The sequence below is a fragment of the Strigops habroptila genome, chromosome 3, assembly GCF_004027225.2.
Source record: "Strigops habroptila isolate Jane chromosome 3, bStrHab1.2.pri, whole genome shotgun sequence".
NCBI classification, from domain to species: domain Eukaryota; kingdom Metazoa; phylum Chordata; class Aves; order Psittaciformes; family Psittacidae; genus Strigops; species Strigops habroptila.
Genome location: NC_044279.2, coordinates 87,264,868 through 87,284,744, shown reverse-complemented (window position 1 = coordinate 87,284,744; position 19,877 = coordinate 87,264,868). Strand labels below are relative to the sequence as shown.

Below are 19,877 nucleotides of genomic sequence, written 5' to 3'. Positions count from 1 at the left end.
CACTCACTTCTCATGGGACGTGGTCCATGACTAGGCCTAGGGATACAAGATATAATAGTGGCAACCAGCAGGTGTGAGAACCTCTGTTGTAACTGCAACTATTTGAGGTTGTTGGGAGTTTGTTGACAATTCTAACTTAGCTTTACTGGTAAGAGCTACTCATCTGCCCTGGAAAGCTTTGTTACACAACACAGATGGGACAGCTTTACCAGGGCACGAGCATTGGGATTTGCTCTCTTGTCCAGAAGGAGTTTGGTGACACGATAGTGGCCACAGTGTGCAGCCACATGGAGGGCAGTCAGGTAATCCAGCGTGACATCATCCACAGGAGCTTTGTGCTGCAGGAGGTGTTTGACGCACTCCACATGGTCCCCCTGAGCCGCCATGTGAAGGGGAGAGAGTCCATTCTGTGGCAAAAGAAAACAGAACAGTAACTTCCAGTAACTCTCACTTAGATTGTGGCACCTATTAGAAGGATGCCGTCATGAGTTTGCAGAATCCCCCTGTCACCAAAACAGAGACACATCTCAGCTACGGACTGGAAGAAAAGCTGGAAAAAAGAAAAAAAAAAGCTATAGCCACCCTTTCATTCCAGCAAATATAGGCAAATTTAGAGGAACATTATATAATTAACTAAAAATCTGAATTTAATCAAAGCAAAAGAATCTAGGCGCCTTGCCTCATGATTTAATAAAACATACCTTGACCTTAAAAGACAGTTTTGGGGATACTCAACACTAAGACATAGATTCTATGTTAATTAGAGGAAAAGCTCCTACTTACCACATCTTATTTACTCAGGACCCTTTCTTTTTTTCCTTTGAGTGTTCAACGAAAAAAATAATAATATTGAAAAACCCGATCCCTGAGCTGCTGGAAAATGATACTTTCAACCACCACCATAGTTGGACTTTTTATTCAAACTGTAACCCTTGAAGGGCAGTGGAAGCAGAACCTTTATAGCCTGTCTGGCTTTAATACATCTTTTTGTAAATATGGAAGTCCATGGAAGGTAAACAATTAAAAGAGAACTGTTGCTACTAATATGTAAAAATAGTTTCAATATTTACGTATTTATCTGTCTCTAGTTTGTAACCACCTGTTTGAGTTGGAGGAAGTTGCATTTAAATCTAATTTCATTTGAAACGCAACAAGTTATGTAAAAATTACTGCATGTCTAAAGATAGACTGTGACATACAGACTTGAACAGGTAACCGACTTGGTGTGCTCAAACTGACTCTTTGAGCACAAACTCAAACACTGATTCAAACAGGTGTGCTCAGCTCAAAGGAGAGAATTATCCACAGCACAGTTCTGCCCTGCTCAATCCTCAACACAGTGGGGACATCCAGATGCTGCCACAGCAACGCTGGTAGTTTGTCCTGACCAGTAACATCTGCCTTTGAATGGCAACATGTGGGAATGTTGCCTAGAGTGTGCACAATGTATGTAGCAGGGTCTATTCTTCTGAGCCTCACTACCTCTTAGTGAAGTGAGGGTGCTGACACATGAAGTTCACCTTATTCCACCAAAGGAATCATTGAAATGATAAAGAATCTTTTCCCTACAATTCCCTTCTCCCTGTGGATCTCTCCTGCATAAACAGATGATGTGGACTACTTGGTGCTATTAAGGATGCATAGCTTGAGCACATCCTTATTTGATAGGCTTGCAACTCGGGGATAACACCTCCTGAAGACTATCAAGAGAACTATCCTGATGGTCCAATAAGGACAACTATGGGCCAAAATCCACTAATGGCTCTTGTTTTGAGCCATAGGATGAGGCAGTGGGGCCCAGTAAACAGTACAACAGTTTCAAAGTGTTACTTAAATTGTTTAGCCCTCCTGATCTTCCAGGGGACCCACAAGCATGTCATTGCAATACTCTGTTCCACTGGTTTCTAAATAATGATACCAGCTGTCTTTGTCAGGCACTCTGAAATTCACTGTTGTGAAGTGCTGCTCAGTGGGGTTCACTATTACCCTACAAGTATCTTCCACTCATTAGTTTGACCAAAGGCGCAGCATTTGTAGGAAAAATTAATCTTAGACATCTGCTTTTCAGAAACTAGTAAGAACATACTGAAATAATTTTCCAAGTCTGAAATAGTCCATGAAAACAATTAGGAGAAGCTGCAAGTCACAGGTCCTACTTAGCTTATAGGAAAGATTGGAAATCTATACCAGGAACTGTCCACCAGGAGTGACTGACACAGCTTTCTCGTCTAAGAGAGAAAGGTCTTAAGAAGCAATAGTAGCAAACTGCTTGCCGTAGCACTGCATACCACATGTTTAGTATGATATTACAGAGAGGGGCAAAAAAGTGTATAATGTTTCACATATTTGGAAAGGATAGTCCCTAATTATGTAACAAAACCTTATTCTGGATCATTCTACCCACTAATACATTTCCTTTGGGAGTATATAAATGTTCCTGTCATCTTCCTTGTCCTTTCAGTGACATTAAAAATGCAGTGGAAAGTTACATAGAGCTGTTAACATATTCTAGAAAGACACACACCTTGGTCCGTGCAAGCAGCGGGGCACCTCGTTCCAGGAGCAGCTCCACAACTTGGTCATGTCCACTTCTTGCAGCACAGTGGAGGGGAGTGAGTCCATCCTTAAAGTAAAATGAGGGAAAACAAATGAGCACATCCCCAACTGTCTGTTCTGGCACTCTGAGGAGCACCCTTCCAGGAATGCAGCCCCATAAGCATGTGAAAAAGCTCTTCTTTTTTACTCCTAACTCCAGCTGGTTCCAGAACATGAAGTTTCATCCCTGTTCTTCCTTGCACCAGTAAAGGACACTCTAAGGTTACCATTTCAGGGGGGAAGCCCTGCTATGTGTTGAAATCGCTTCTCAAAGAGAATAATGGAAGCATGAATTGCCTCCTCCCCTCCTTCTCCTCTGCATGGCTTTGAGATTGTATTGCCTCTCCCTGAATAACATATGCTGGGGCAAAGATGCTCCATTAACCAAAACTTGTCCTTTTGACTGCATTTGTTGCAGGGATGAAACAAGAAATGTTCATACTAAAAAATTTATTCTAGAATATTTTTATTTTTTTTTAACAGGCAGCAGGACAAAGAAAATTTTAAAACAGAAAAAGAGAGAAACAAACAGAACAAACCCTTTTGATTCTGAGATTGAGTGATGTACAAGAAGCTAACAATTCCTTGCTAAAATTACTCTGAGACCACCAACTCTGCAATACCTTTTCCATTGCGGAACACCACCCTATACTGAAAGGCTACTCAGTATGATCACAGCAGTGGTAGCAAAATAAGTGTCAATGAAACATTCTGACAGGAGAATGCATTCCAGGTAATTCTGCTACAGTTTAGACTTCATGCAGAAAAACACAGCAAAAATAAGGCAAGTAAAATGGTTGCAAAAAAACATTAGTGCTGCTGACAGAAAAAAGAAAATGCTAAAAATACGGAAACCCACATTTTCATCTCCTCAGACCTCGATCTTGTTCAAGCATGCACTCAGAGAAGTCATAAATACTCATTCAACAGAGATAGGTTTATAAAGGTGAAGTCGTAACAGTTTCTAAACACAAGAAAAGCCTTCTCTCTTTGAGACATGTTGCCCATGTCAGATGAGGGAGATGCTATCGTTCTAGAGTACTTTCTGAAGAATCCAGTAACAGGACGATTAAAAGATGAATATATAGATCAGAGATAGCTTTATTACTTAGAGGTTAAAAAAGTAGCAAAAGAATAGCCCTAAGTATGAGTTAGTGACCTACATAGCTTCACACACAGATGTACTATTTGCCTTGTTGGAGTTTGGAGGAAGTCTACGTCACTATATTTTTACTCGTACTACTGTAATGTTTAAATTAAAAGGAGCTCTAGACTGCACAGTGCCATTGCAATTGTAACATCATTCAGGCTATGCAAACCTAGCCCTGTGATACTCTGCAAAAGGTAGTTCCAAGAAGCAGATCCTCAGTTTCAAAAGCGCAGAGCACCTCTCTGAGTTGGCAGTGCAACAAAGCTCCTAAAAGTCTGCAGGGAGGACTTTTTCTCCCTTATCTACTGTTCCCAGTGGGTTTTCATAAATACTGAAGGGGCTGGGTGTGCCTTGATACTCACTATCACAGAGGCAAAGTCATCACTAAATCCCACGGAAGCTTTGCAATGAAATTCAACAGATGCAAGATCAAACCTGCCAACAGAATCCAAGGCTATTCAGCACCTGGCCTATTGGGTCAATTAAAGGGAATTTTTGATGTGCTGAAGCTTCAGAGTGCCCTAAATCAAGTCTTTATATGCATAACTGAGGTCTATTTTCATCTCACTGGCAGAGGCATTCATAAACATAATTCCCACTAGCATTCTTAAGGTGAGAATGTATCCCAAAATGTATTTCTAGGCAAGGTATTTATTTGAGATTTCTTTCCAGTTTCTGACCTTTTGTGCTCTACATTTTTAATCAATGTAGGGGGTTCGGTTTCCCTATCTGCGTAGTCACTTTGATGTTATTCGATTTAATAGTGCAGCAAAAGAAAGGGAGAATTGTGTGAACCCTTCAGAAAACCAGGACAAATCTCCAGAGGGAGAAAAAAGAAGAAAAACACAAGGTAAGAAGCGCATCCACAATGAAGACCTCCACAAGGAAGTCTAACTACAACAGAAATAAGAACTATATCATAAGAAAGCATGATTTCTCCTCTGTCCTTATAATTCCGTCTAAAACGAGAGAGAAAAATTTGCTGCCTATCCTATTCTATCCTCTCATAGCTTTTACAAATGCATCACCATTTACTGTCTGTGCACTTCCCAGCAGGTGAATGAAGCGAGATGCTTTGCAGCCTTCCATATAGCCCTCTTCTCTTCCCTCTTTCTGCCCTGGGGAAAACAGCATGTATATTTTTAAATTATTCTATATTTAATACTTCAGATTCGATTTTTGCTCATATGTTTTCTTCAAAGATGAGAGAAATTGCAAAGACAGAACTGTTATAGCAGAACGATTAGTACATAATACAATGAGGACAAACTGACATTAGCCAACATTAGGAGACACAGTGGTGCACCAAATGAGTCCTCTTATGCATCATTATCCACCTGCAACGAACCTCAGTGCTCTGAAATCTATTGCAGGACTTTGCCTATGTACTTCTTTAATCATTCCATTGCTAATTGGTACATCACAAAAATTGAAGAACACATACCAAACAAAATACCAAACACATCATTTGACAGGACATACAACACTGGGTGAAGAGACACAGACTTGGAAGCACAGATAATCGATAGTCCATAAACGCAAAGGCTGCCATGCTGGGAGAAAATGAATTCAGCAATTTTCTATTTTAAGAAGCCCAACATTTATCTCCTCATCCCAAAGAGTACATAATGGAGATAAATGGAGTTAAATGTTTTCATCTTCCAAGTGACATCCTGCACTGGGTGTTCTGTGTTGCACATGTGGTACTCTGCTGGTTCATGCTTTGCAATGTAACCAATGGCTGAGTGAATGTTAGATAAGACACTACAACCCTCTCTGTATGCGTGGAAGCCACCAAATTCCATCTCTTCTAATTTCCTCTTAAATGGCTCTCAAAACAGAAGGTAAACGTTTTCTTGAAAATCAATCCCTGGTCATTTTTTTACCTGCCAAAGATAAATGAAGATAAATGACTGGGTGATTGCATAGTGATTAAAATGCTTTACTTCAGCTTTCCAGAGAGACTGAGATAATAAGAAGCTGTGCTTATGAGAGATTCTTAATGGGAAATCATGTGGGCAGCGTCTCAATAGAAGGGCAGTTGCACACATTGGTGCTCATTCGAATGAAGGCCGATGATAGCACATGAACATCAAAGGCCAAATTATCAGCGAATTCTTCTAAACTGCAGCTGCATATTCTCATTTTTGTAAGGGTAAACAAAATGTTAGTATTCTGTATGTTGGACATGCAAAATTATCTGAATTGTCTCCACAAATAAAGGCCTTTTCATTCCTTCATTTTTCATTACTACTAAACCTCATCTCTTTAAAAATGAACAAGGCAAGGCTCCCTCTTGCTCAAAGCTCTCAGAGTCTTGGCAGAATTAAACATGCTTTAAAGCATTCCTCCAGATTTGCCATCCAAAGTACAAATTTAAAAAACACAGCAAAAAATATATCACATATTTGCTTAAGTCTTAAGATATTAACTCATTCTAAATGTCACTATCTATATAGCTTGCTTAGATATTCTGCACATCTTTTCCTTCGTCCTTGTAAACTTTATATGAATCCACTACATTTTTAATAGAAAATGTCTGCATTGTGATTAGATATTTATAATTTGACATTGCTTTAGGAATGGCAAGAACTGCAAATGAATTATTAGTGCTCTGTGCATGCGTGTAGACTTGGAGAAAATGTCACTGCAGCATTACTGTAGAAAAAAAAAAAACAACACTGTAAATGTACCACAGTGCCAAGTGAGGATTAGGATCCTGCTACAATGGCTTTAAGGTAGGAAACTCACTGCTATGTGGAAATAGCAGTGCCGTGCCTGTTTTGTTAGCATTCATACATACAAAAGGAGACATGATTACAAAGAAATCTCAGGAGGTTCCCAGAATGAGTGTTAAGGGGTGTCTGCAGCACATTCACCACAAAAAACCCAACCCGACCAACACCAAAACAAAAAAATCTGAGTTCCAACCCCCCACAGACTCCTTCCTTTTCTTTTCCCATTCATATCATCCATCTCTATGACCAACCTTCCACTTCTTTCAGCTCCAGCTGAGCCTTTCTTTTCCAGGGCCCTTCTCCAACCCAACTGGTACAGCAGACTTTGTCCCCACCATTACCATGTCTAGTCCCCTCTCCAGCTGCCACGCTCCAGGCACACAACATGTTTACTTTCCCCACACAATAAGCTTTGCATTCCAAGACTAGATGCTCTGTTTCATTCTAGGGATTTTTTTTCTGACTGTAAATATTCTGGCCAAGAACCTGCAAGAGGAGTCTAAAGAGAAGTCCCAGAGCAAGAAAATTTCATTTCAATGTTGGCAAGAGTCAACAGAAAGAATACAAAATGTGTGACAACTTCAGCATCCGAGACAAGTGAACATGCTCCTCATCCCCTTCTAAGGGTGTTTGCATAGACCACAAAAGTGGAAATACCAGTAAGGTAGCAAAGGCCTGTGAATACACTGTATTTCAAAAGAAAAAAAAGCATGCAAACCTGAAAAAGCCTCACATTCTTGCCATTCTGGGTTTTTTTTCCTATACAATTTATATAGGGAGATGATAAAAATAAAGACATTACAAAAACTACATTCAAAAAGAATACTCCTAAAATCCTTTAAATAGCAACATTTCAATGTCCTGCATAACCTTACTGTTACTACTCCATTATATCAATTTTTTTTATTATTTTTTTTTTTTTAAATAGAAACATCTGTATTTTGGCCATGCTGACATTGCTCTGCTTTAAATGCTTAAAATAATTCTCCCTGTAATAATCCTTACTATGGTTCTGGAAGGCTGTGAATGTTTTCCTCCTCTCAAAGTGAGAGTTCATAATTGCACGTTACTCTTGACCACATCACATACATTTAATCATAAATTGAGCTTTCCACCATCTTTCGGAGATGTTGTTTTAGAAAACAAGTTCCTGATTCCTGACCACAGCCTGTGGCTAAATATAACTGGAGTAGGTATGGAGTTTCCATTTTTGCTGTAGATACAATATAAAAGAGAAATGAAATTCCACATTTAAAAAGCTTATTTAGTAGTTAGTTGAGGAAAATGGTAAAACTTGCCAATAAAAAAGAAATTAAATATTATTTGAAAATAAGTGCAGCAAGCAGGTATAGTAGCAATTCTACATCTTCACACTCTACTGAGAAATGTCATAAAATTTCAGCAAATACATTATGAAATGTATAGAAAAAATAAAAATATGTAATTCCTGCAATAAGCAGGGCTTTCCTTTGACATGCAACATTAAGTATGGAGCAGTAGGACACGTGCACTCCCTTTGAAGAGGGAGTAATTTTTAATTTTTTCTTTTTTTTTTTTTTTTTTTTTAACAACACGGGTTCCTGATGGATCATTCCAATGGAACATTTCCAAACATAGAAAGATTTTACAGATCAGTTCGGCAAAACTGAGGCTAATCTAAAATCTGTTGAAATAAGGGTTTGCATCTTAATTTATGCATCATCCGATGTCATGTGATAAAGCAAGTTAAAATTAAGCTGAGTGAAAGCAATGAGTACTTTTTTAGCCACAGAGCTTATTTTAATGTGGCATGGAGACCAAGAATAAAAGCCCAAGCTATTCAGCAATGAAAGATCCTAGCAGTATGTTTAATTCCACCCTTTGTTTACTGGAAGAATGCAGGTGTTCCTCAGAAGAAATGAAAAGGCGAATATGGAAAGGCAAGCATGTTAGTACCGAGGTGGAGGAGGCTTTTAATATACAAAACATACGTATGCATGGCATGCAACACCCAACCTACCTCTTCCATACCCTACATACTCCCAGCCATAGCAAAGCACACAAAGCATGCGGACAAAGCCAAGGGAAAAGAAAAAGACACTGAGATGGTATAAACAGCTGGCATGAAGACAAAATCACGCCACAGAGATGCTGACGGCAAAACCGAAGCTCTGGAATCTTCCCCCCTGTCAAGTACAGGCAGCTGACCACCACCATGTGCCTTTGAGCGGGGAGAAGGCAGAGGATGAAAGCAAGAGGAAGCTGCTGAGCCTGTTCAAACTGGGATATGTGTGTGCTTCAGGATACCTTTACGGGTTTTCACTGCTATTTTTGTGCTGATAGTTTTTGAGCTAATGTAGCAGCTGATAAAGGGCAGGAAGCCAAGACAATGAGAAGACTCTAAAATTAGCACCTTCCACCTACACTGGGCAAAGTCCTGTTCTTCCAGTTTCATTCACAACTGCGCATCAATCTTTGCGGGTAAGCTGGGAAGGGAATACACCTTGACCTCTCAAAATCCAACACGTCCTTTATAATCACTTGTGCTTAGCTTGGCTGAAGCAAGTATACACTGAACAGGAAATAGGTGAATTCAATACTGTCATTCCACAGGCTGAATGGGCCATTTCTGTATGACTGCTCTGTTTATGAGTATGTGGAATACCCTGACTGCAGTGTGTTATTACCGTTTCAAGCCCCTTTACCATAAGCTTTTAGGCACCTATTGTGGAAAATTTGACCAGGGGTGATCTATTGTACACCTTCATGAGAAGCAGAACTTTTCATCATCAGTAGTTTAAAATAAATAAAATAAAATAATTTTAAAAGGCAAGAGAGATGTCATTTCATAAATAACCAGAAATGAAAATCAATCACATACAGAGTTCCACAATAATCATGACTGTCTTCCTAGCTTATCAAGCAACAAATGGCTAGTGTAATTAATATCAAAGTGACTGCAGAGGTTGAATCAACCAGAAAGGTAGCTGACTGCAATATCCTCTCCCTTTCTGCTTTATTAAACAAAACCTCTTATGTCCAGCTCTAAACTCTCTGTTCTAAAATACCCTCTATTACTTGGAGACACAATTTTGCAGATCAATAATTAAAGAACAGCAGCTTGCAAGAACGAGTCCTGTGCAGTTCAGTCCACATAACTGACTCCAAAATCCCATTTGAAATAATTAACCCTGCCTGTATAAATTGATGGCTTTTTCTTTTGTCCTGGATGATTGCGAAATCACCCATAAATAGAGAGCACAGTATTGATGTGGCACTTCAACAGGACAGCTGGGAGAGTCACCTCATTCTCTGCAGTTAGTCTAGGGAAGAGGTGAGTGGCTGCTGGCACAGAGCAGGTTACTTGTTCCCACTCTTCAATATTGACTCTTCAATAAAGAGTAACTGGCAGTCCACTACAGCAGTTTTCACAAGACATGCTATGACTGGCACACATATTGAGGAGCCTGGGGGCTGAAAGGCTTAGCTGAGTGCAGTCCCTCCACTTCCCACTGCTGTGCAGCACCCATGTTCTCGTGTCACCTGAAGCTGGACCAACTAACAGGCTTATTTCCTCAGAAAGATCAGTTTCATCATTTTTTTTCTTCTATCATGTAGGTACATTATACAGAGACTAAAGGAAATAGTATTTCTGCCTCCTATTATTGGCACCAATATCTATCATTCTTTAGGCTGATACCATAGAAAACAGTCTACATAAAACAAATAATCTGAAAACTAAAGGTAGGATTCCAAATTAAAAAAAAAAAAACAAAACCAAAACCCAAAAAACTTTACAAATTATTTTTGGAGTCACAATTCATATTTTGTCCATGTTTCAAAAAGCGTATGCTTGTGAGGATCAGTGTTTAACATTTTAGGAGCTGTGTTAAGCTGAACTTTTGCGGTTTGGGTCATTTATAACAGCCACATCTAAAGTCTCGCTTTCAGAACAGAGAACAAGACACAATTACTGAGGCTGAATTCCTAGCAATGAACTGTCGTGTTCCCAGTCTCTGGCTTAAAAAACAACAACGAAAAGAAAAAAAACCAAACCAAAAACAAACAAGCAAAAAATCCCAATCCATTCCCAAAAAGGGACAACATCATATTCAGGGAATAGAAAGACTCACCCTGGTTTTGGCATCGATCTGCCCTCCGCGATCCAACAAGAGCTTCACCATGTTTGTGTTTCCCCTTTTGGAAGCCACATGCAGTGGGGTGATTCCATTCTACACCATGAAAAGAACAAACAATGAGCATGATGAATTTGAAGGCATATAATGGTGGTGAATTTGTGTGTGGATCACAGGAGATGAGACCATCACATTGTAGAGAATAAACAAAAGTATGCTTGAGCATCAGAGCTAGGCACACACCATAGAAGCTAGAGTTAGTAATTCCTTTCTGAGCAAAAATCTTGATTTGCTTGGGTTTTTTTAATAAACGAAGCAGCACATCTGCCAAAGCAGCGAACATCACAGTCCCAGAGTCAGACAAATAGACAAACGTACATCAGAGTCCCAATGAGTCAATATTCATGAAACACTGACGCATTTAAATCGTCGCAACATACGCAGGGTACACAGACGCATGACTCCTACATGAAAGAACCTTCCCAGTGTAATGCCAACAGCGTAAAGGAATAGGTCCTGTTTGGGGTGAAAGTCCTCACAAACGTTTATATGTGAAAATATACTAAAGTAGTATAGTAAATACTTAATACTGAAAAAGCCAATAAATCCTCATATATTTCTGGAGTATGGCTAACTGACAGAAAAGCTGAAGTGAGTTGGCACATTCTGAGAATATCAGTTTTCTGGAGCTAGTCAAAGGAGCCTGCTTCCTTCAGCTGGGAATACTGGTTGCTACTCAACTCCCAAGGACCCTGGTGCGTTGCATGGAGGCAACCTTTAAGAATTACTGCAAAAAAAAGACATCTTTGAACACAACAGAACTTCGCATTACTTTGCTCCTCACTTACTCTTGACTCAGAATTACACAAAGAGACACTCCCACTTTCATAGTAAGAAGAGAAAGAGAGAACTCCATACCCTTGCTGTGAAATCAACTGCAGCTCCTCGGTTTAGCAGCAGCGTCGCCACATTGACATTTCCATAGTGCGCAGCTATGTGCAAAGGTGTAAAGCCACTCTACAAAGGGAAACAGCCCTCATTATAGAAATAATTTTATACAAGATAATCGGCTTCACTAGAAGCTGATTTTAAAAGCTCCTGGCAAACAAACAGATAGTGCCAATTTTATACAGTTCAGCTGTAATATAGCACAGTCTTTCAGGCAGAGAATGCAGTTCTCACATGAGAGGTTATCAAAAGTGCTTCATTCCCCAATTCAGTCTCCTGAATCAGTGGCCAATAAGAAGAGTAGTTTTCATCACAGAAATTATATATTAGCCATAATTATTACATTAGGCATTATTATATATACCTATCAGCCATTCTTAAAGAAAATAAAGGAAGTTTCTTATTACAATCTGGAAGCAACATGGGTCTTTTGGGCTGCATCTGTTTACTGGTTTTGGATAAATTACAACAAAAGTTGTTGGGACTCTTATTTTGCTGCTCTTAGAATTAGAAACATTGACAAGATACTTCCTTTTTTTTTTTTATTTTTTAAAAAAGCAGTAGTTATTCAATATGCAACCCAAGAATTTGGTGTACATGAGAAACTACTTAGTATAAGAATATAAATAACAGTATAAAAATCATAATTATTTATATTTGTACACAATTTGGATCTCAAATGATCTGGAGAAATTTTGCCATCTCTACATCCAAAAATACACCATTTACTTACTGCCTCTTGAACACTAGAAGGTGAAACCTGCTTTAGCTACGAGATACAGAATTGCTTGACAACAACAGAAAAAATATTAATTTTTCAGAAACCAGGACACAGAGCAAGCTTTTACTCTCATCAGTAATTCAAGTAGAAGGGACCTTGCTTTTGAGGTTTCCCTGAAGTCCTGTACACTGATTTGATCGGATCTTAGTGACAGAAAAAGAAATATTTTTGTCTTCCAGACTATACTGTATTTTCAACTAGGTTCATTTCTTTCAGCACACAATTAATCATTTTAAACTACTCGTGGAATAAAGAAATGTAGGCACACGTTGCACTCCGAAATCTACTTTAGTCCCAAAAGCTATGGCAGTTGGCCAACTATTTTACCCTAATTCCATTTACTTCCTTGTCAGCCCACAGGTGATCCTGGTCATTGCAGAGTCACACACTCACTAAATTCATAGTATTCTTGAGGATATTGGACACAAACTATGACACTATAAATATTTAGCTATAAATTGAATGTACATTGCATTAACAACTACCTACTCACGGACACATGTCTGCCTGGTGACAAAGGCAAGGTATAGAGAAGGAACATCCACGGTGGGTGAAGGAGAGGTGCCCTCTTCACATTTATTTACCACACTAAAGAACATGCCCTTGGGCAGACGCCAGACAGAAGCTGTCAGCCTTTCAACTTGTATCGCCTGCTACCTCATGGCACCTGCTCACACTGGTGGGTGCATTGAAAATTCATTCCCTCATCTAACCAAGAAACTCCATTATTTAAAAGTGGGCGTTCAAATAATGCCATGTTGTTGGAAAGAATTCTTTTTCCTAAACATGACAATAATCTTTACGGGACTAATCACATTTCTAGTCAATCAGACCCCTGATCTTTAGTGGAAGTGCTTGGAAAGCTGATATTTCCAGAAGCTGTATGAGAAATGTAATATTATCTTTGGCTGGTAAACTGTGATTATGTTCTATCCCTTAAAGATTTTTCAAATCTTTATTAGAAAGATCTTAATAAGAACAATGGTAAAAGCAAGCAGATGCTCTGAACAAGTTTCTACCTTGGAGGATTTGATTATATTTTTTTATTGTAAAAGAAGGTAAATGAATTTTACCATTATTCTGGCTGAGCCAGACACCTTAATTTAGTTATGCCAACAGAGTGCATTTTCATAATTACTGAAATTGAGCTAGAAAAGCATCTTTGTCCCCTCAGCTCCATTCCTCGCTTCAGACTTCTTTGAACCCATGTGAATTCTCAAAAGTTTACTTCAATAGTGACAGAAATAAGAAGAAATGCCAAGACAAGGGATGAGTAAAAATAGGTTTGCTGAGCCACATATCTCTATGCATTTAAAAAGAGTCATATTTTCACTTTTAGTGCTAAATAATAAAGAAATATTGCTAGAGAGTAGAGAAAATAATTATAAGTAACAGAAAAAGTAATCAAAAATTTTGGATCTCGGTACCTCAGTCGTCCTATTCACCATCATCTGATGCAGCATGGTTTGGGAAAAAGAGGAACAATATTAAAGACTGGCCACAAAATGAAGAACTATGTTGCTTTTTGAAATGAGTTATGCTGTTAATTATGGGAAAAGCCATTCAAGCATGCATTAACTTTAAATACAACCTATGTTCCCATGGGCAACAAACTTTGTTTGTTATATATCCAGGTCCCTGAGCAAAAGCAACCCCACGAGTGGGTTTGCCTTTACCTGAAGCAGGAATAACCCAGACTGTCTTCCCCAACAAATTCTTTATGTGCACCACAGGAACTTTATCCCCCTCTACAGTACGTAAAAGTTCTGATTGGGCTGGGCCAGCCCTGTTGGCAGATCCCCTACTGTTGACCAACCAGGTGGCTTTTGGTAAATGTGTATCCCAGTGTTTGAAAGTCCCAAAAAGTCCCTATTTAATAGGGAAACAGTGCTTCTGCTTCCACTCCAGTGTCTTCTGGTTTATAAAGAACAAGAGAAAACTGGTTACCAAAGAAATCGGAGGAGTAACTAAAAAGCAGAAAAATGAGTAGTTTGCAATTGCTGTGCAGCTAAACACTGGTGCTACTGGTCAAGCAACTTGTATTTCCCCACAGAAGAAGCTACCTTTAACCATTTCAAGTTTCTTGCCCATCGGCACTTAGCTGCGCGACTACCTTGTTGCCTCTAGGGCAGCACCCCGTTACCTTGGACTGCACATCAGCATTGTGGTCATTCTGCAGCAAGAGCGCTGCTGATTTGGTGTCATCTTTCCTAGCAGCAATATGCAGAGCAGGCAATCTCACTTTGCCCTTGGTGTCATTTTCCAGGAGGATGGCCACTGCCTGATTGTGTCCTTGTTGCAGTGCAACAGCGAGAGGAGTGAAACCATCCTGGTAGAGAAGGAAACAAGGTATGCTCAGTAAGGTGAAGGACGTGCAACTTCAGTGATTTGCACAGTGCTGTTCACACACAAACATTTGATAAGCACCTTACCAGCTGCCTTCTACCTCTCCACCACTGTCTCCAGTGAAACGACACTGGAGGCCCAATATTTCAACTGAGATAGGATTTCAAACATGTCAGAAGCACACTTTTTCCACTTCAAAGTAGTCTTTTTTTTAATCGCGTGCAAGCGACGGATCATTCTACAGTACCTCTAATTACTTCCCATCTTAAAATGGGCCACAAAGTATATTTTTAACAATATTTTGGTAAGGATTAGTGAGCACTGAACAAAGCAGATGTGAAAAATATCCAGAGAATGTGTGTCTGAATATCTCACATCTCTGCAGAAAGAAAGAATCGCTTTGGCGGCATTCCCTGCTGTTTCCCATTCTAAGTTACGCATGGACTATGAGTCAAGAAAGCCAGGTCATGTTTAGAAATTTATTCTAATTTGAAGCAGGAAAATATTAAATTACTTGTACTTTTTGAAAAAACAAAGTCAGAAAAATCTCTCTGCTTTTCATTCATAGTTTTAGCTTGGTTTCAAAATTATTTTCAAATTGTCTTGCTTCTCCACACATGCCCCAAATTGCCAATGTTTTAAAACATGTCGCACAATCACAACTTGCTATTTCAGCTCAACTACTGCCTGCTTTTGTACCTGAGGAACAACTAAAGAGTTGATTATAGCCAGAAAGTGAAAAAACTGGTTTGGATACATTCTAAAAGGCATAGGAACGAGACAGAATTCATTTGGAATAGGAGTATGAAAGATGATAAAATAATAAAGGACAAGTTAGGAAGGAATGAGATGTAACATATGCTGAAAGAAACATCTGAAGAATTGCCAAAGCAATTTTTCCCTTTAGTAATCTAATAACATTCACTCCCTTTGGTGTAGAACTCTGGGTAGGTGCATTGTAACAGTGATACTACCATGGTTTCTGTAATAGAGATTAAATTCTGTACAGTGAATTAAAAAAGGGTGAACAGCTGATGAAACAGCTGAACTGTAAAGATAATTCTGAGATTGGAGCTACATTAGGTGTTGAAATGGCTTAATGCATTTGCCTTTCGCCTCTGAGAACATGAGAGCAAATCCTGGATTAGAGGCCCTATGAAACTGAGCTTATCCTTACTCTCATTTTGTACATATACGCATATAAGCGTGAAAGGAAACGAGATATATCCAAAGGCAGTGCAAGTTGCAAAGCTTCAAAGACAAGATCATCCATTTGATTTGCAACACTTTATCTTCCACCCTTCTCTATAAGGACACAACTCTATCTGCTTCCCTCTCCTATTGCTTCTGGAAAGGATGACTGACCACAGCTCGGAGAAAACATTTCATTTCCTCACCTCCCCACATGAGGACAGCCAGACTTTGATGCCAAACAGAAGGTCCCTCTCCATGTATCTGGTTGGCATCCTTTTTTCAGGCTGCCATCCCATCTTATTTAATGTACCATTTTCTCCATTCTGTTCAGGAGACAAACTGTGGGCAGGTGTGAAAGCAGAAAGTGGCTCAGACCATCCTTCTGTAACATTCAAATCACTGAGACCATCATCTCAGCAAGACATGAAACTAAAACTTACTGAGTTCAGTGATAAGAGAGTAGACAGCCACTACTTTCCAACCTACAAAAGTGAGAGCAGATGTCCAAGTCCAGTGAATTAAAAACCTGATGGCAGAAGACAGGCTTGGACCCAGTTTCAGAGTGGGGAGCAATTGATATTTTTTCTCCCCTGTGCCTTTTTTAAGAACTGTGAGACTATACTGTCAGCTCCAGTGATGCCTGAATGTCTGCATTCAAGCAGAGGCCCCATTAATTATAACCATCTTGCTCCTGCCAACTAATGAATGAGTTTCCAGCGCACCTGATCATCACAGCCAGTAAAAGTCACTGGGAGAAAATCTGCAAGCAGGTGACCCCGGGCCAAAGCCGGGCCAGGATCCTGGAGAGGCCCAGTTCCACTCGGCTCCCTCACAAGGAGCATGTTTCTACCACGTTGCCTGGCAATCACACGGGATTTCATACTTCAGAAAGCTGACGTGTAACATGATCGCTGTATATGCAGGCCACAAGAGGATTATTTTCGGAGCTGTCATTAAATGGTACAGTATCCATTGAAAGAAGGGACAGTATAGCAGCTGTTAACACTAGTGGTTCGGTTTAAAGGAAAGGAGAGTGAGCATAAATGGCCCATCATTTTAAATTCATGCATTTGTGAAGGCAATCCAGAATGGGCAGGTTTATGTGCAGAATAGGGAAAAGTAATAAACATGAGCAAAAGCTCTGGCAGGAGAGGAACTTTCCTATCACCACTTCACATGGCACATCCATATCTCTAGAACAAACACGAAGCCAACACGCTTTGCAGCACAGAAACTGCTCACTTGTCCCTTTGGCTTGGAATAAAAGAACATTCAGCAGAAAGAGAAGAAGAGCAGGAGATAGAATGAGCACAGACCTCATGACCTATTGCCCTTAAATCACCTCATTTGCAGAAGGAAGTTCTTACGATTGAATTCCTCTTCAGATGGAGTCACGTCTCTTACTTTGGTGTCTGCCTTGCTTGCACTGAAGTTACTGCAGCTTTGCAGCACTGCAGTTAAATCCAGAACTAAGCAATTAACACCATCCTTCTGCACATTTATATCCTGTGGTCCAGCAGTAGAAATAAAGTGCCCGAGGAGAAAACAGCACTTTGCCTGCTGAGCTCATTGATGTGATCCTTGTTAGTCATTTGATTTCCAATTTATGCTAATCACCAACAGTAACAAATATTCATAGGTTACACAAAGTCGCAGGGGAGCCTCGGAAAAAGAATAACTTGTCTGATCAAGGAGGTCCAGCTGCCGTTGCTCCTCACTTAGGGGAACAGGAGCAGAAGGTTGGAGGAAGTGACCTCCTGGAGCCCCTTTCTACTGTGGAATGATTCTGGGAACCAGGCACCACAGAGCTCCTACTCCACTCATTGCTCTTCTGCATGCACTTGCCTGTTCCTCACTCTCTGTCTCTATGCAGAACACATTAATGCATCTGAAATCTCATGACCTGATCTAAAAGGAAGCTTGTCAACAACTGACTGTTGATACTAATAATTTTTATATTATTTACACTATACACAGGCACCCTTCTGGACACGGTCCTCATAATCCTAATCGTGGCATCCAGATTATGTTCCACACACTTTGCAGCTTGCTGAGGAAGAAGCTGAAGCAAGCCTCTAAACTACCTTCCTCCAGAAGACTCCTTATTCAGCCAAGAGTGTAAGATACACGCTACAATATTCTATCCACTGATTTCTGCCCAGATTTTTTGCCCCTGTTGCTCAAGGGATGACACTTTTAGGTGCTTGAGTCTTCATGGGATTTGTTGGAAGCAAATCTGTTCAAATGAAATGCTGTACCTCTCCACTTAAGCTGTGACTGATCTACTATCCACTCCATTCTTCTGACCACCTTGGCCTCCTGTAATTTCTACAGCCCTAGGGACCTCTCTTCAAAGCCTCAATCATTTTCCAGAAAGGTCTCCAGGAAGCTGGTATGAGAAATAGGCACAAACTGAAGGTGAAAATCCTGGGCTTACTAAACTCAATGGAAATTTTGCTGCCAAATGTATCAGGCTGCATTTCATCCCTTGACTTTTCACCACTTCCAGAACCATTCACCCCAGTCATCTGTACATGTAGAAAAAAAGGATAAGACTCATAAATAAAGCTCATTTGAAATTAAAGTATGAAAGTTCTCAAAATACTCCATTTGAAAAATCTTCTGGCTTTAAGCAATCTGGATATAAAGGCAAAAGAAAATAACAGTGTGCAAAAAAGGAATACACCTCACCTCAGTAGCTGTGCTTTGGTTGGCTCCATTCTCCAGGAGATACTTCACCACTTCAATGTGGTTCTCTTGAGCTGCCATATATAAAGGAGTAAAGCCATTCTAGGAAGAACATACAAGAAAATTTTATCATGAAGAAATAGAGTATACCAACAATAATGAACCCCAAATACGTATACAGCTAAAAATTCATTCGTGCTTTTTTATCTGAAATGTTTTAAGTATGTAAGCAGAATAACTTTGTGGTTTTTAACTTACTATGGTAATGTTTAACATCGTTTAAACCCACAAAACTCTATGGTTTTCACACTTATTTTCTTTTGACACATATTTTAGGGAAGCAATGGACACACTAATTATTCATACAGCTATTCCTTGCTGGTAATGCTCAGGGACTGTAAAGCTGGCAATAAAGTTTTATGAGAGCTGACAGGAAAGCAAGAGTTTCTTCCATTTGTTACATTAACTTAAGCAAAGACATGATCCCCTTGGAGACCATAAAGCCTATACCTCATGACAAGCTGAGCAGAGATGACAAAGGCTTAACACACTACATAAAATTTTGTAATACATAAAACATTGCAAATCATCAAACATAAAGGAACCCGACCTTGCAAAGTAACAACTGCCTTTCTGACCATACAGGAAGTTCATCTCTCATTTAATTATAAAAATGCATCAAAATGTCCTAGAGTCCTTAATCTGCTCTGGATAATACAGTAACTTTAAAAACCTCTTCTAAGTTAATCAAACTACAGGCAACATCATTAGAAATACAAGTCCTTTCTTCCCATTAAAATACTTTAATGCAAGCAATTTTAATGAGCTACAAAATCCTTATGAAAGAAACGCATGGAAGTGAGCTGTCTGCCTGATCAGTAACTTTCTTCTATGAGTTAAGACTGTTAAAAAGGCCTTAGAAAAGCCTTTAATATCCTGTAGATTACCATATAACATGAGAGGGCACAACCACCTATATTTCTGACAGCATTCTTCTGTATTGGAATGGCACTTTTAGCTAGAACATAAACTGTAAACCAGACTTCACACATGGTTTTTTATTATTTTTTATTTTATCTTGCATGCTGTGACAATGAATGATAAGCTTGTGCATTTACACAAGCGGCCAGAATTGATGCAAATACTGTGATAACCAAGAGCCTTGTTTCAGAGAAGTCAGTATTATTCTTTCTAGCAAACTTGCCATGGAAACATTCCAATAATTTCCTAATGAAATGAAATCTCATTTTTCAGTCACTATATAATACAGTTATACAATAACTGTACTACGTCTTTACAACCCCCCTCTGCATTTACAAATG

The 19,877-nt window shown here is 39.4% G+C and overlaps 1 protein-coding gene across 29 annotated transcripts in view; it reads right to left on the bottom strand.

Annotated features, from left to right (window-relative positions):
- The window catches only part of ANK2 (ankyrin 2), a 340,186-nt gene that overhangs the window by 98,398 nt on the left and 221,911 nt on the right, over positions 1 to 19,877 (bottom strand). For 25 of the 29 annotated variants that reach the window (XM_030479945.1, XM_030479950.1, XM_030479959.1 and 22 more), the window contains 7 exons: positions 18,559 to 18,657; positions 14,471 to 14,656; positions 13,755 to 13,778; positions 11,517 to 11,615; positions 10,596 to 10,694; positions 2,525 to 2,623; positions 210 to 407 (listed from right to left, as the gene is read on the bottom strand). In XM_030479945.1, coding sequence (XP_030335805.1) covers positions 210 to 407; positions 2,525 to 2,623; positions 10,596 to 10,694; positions 11,517 to 11,615; positions 13,755 to 13,778; positions 14,471 to 14,656; positions 18,559 to 18,657 — 804 coding nt within the window. The remainder of the gene's footprint in view (positions 1 to 209; positions 408 to 2,524; positions 2,624 to 10,595; positions 10,695 to 11,516; positions 11,616 to 13,754; positions 13,779 to 14,470; positions 14,657 to 18,558; positions 18,658 to 19,877) is intronic. The other 4 variants (XM_030479948.1, XM_030479963.1, XM_030479971.1 and 1 more) reach the window with 1 other exon arrangement.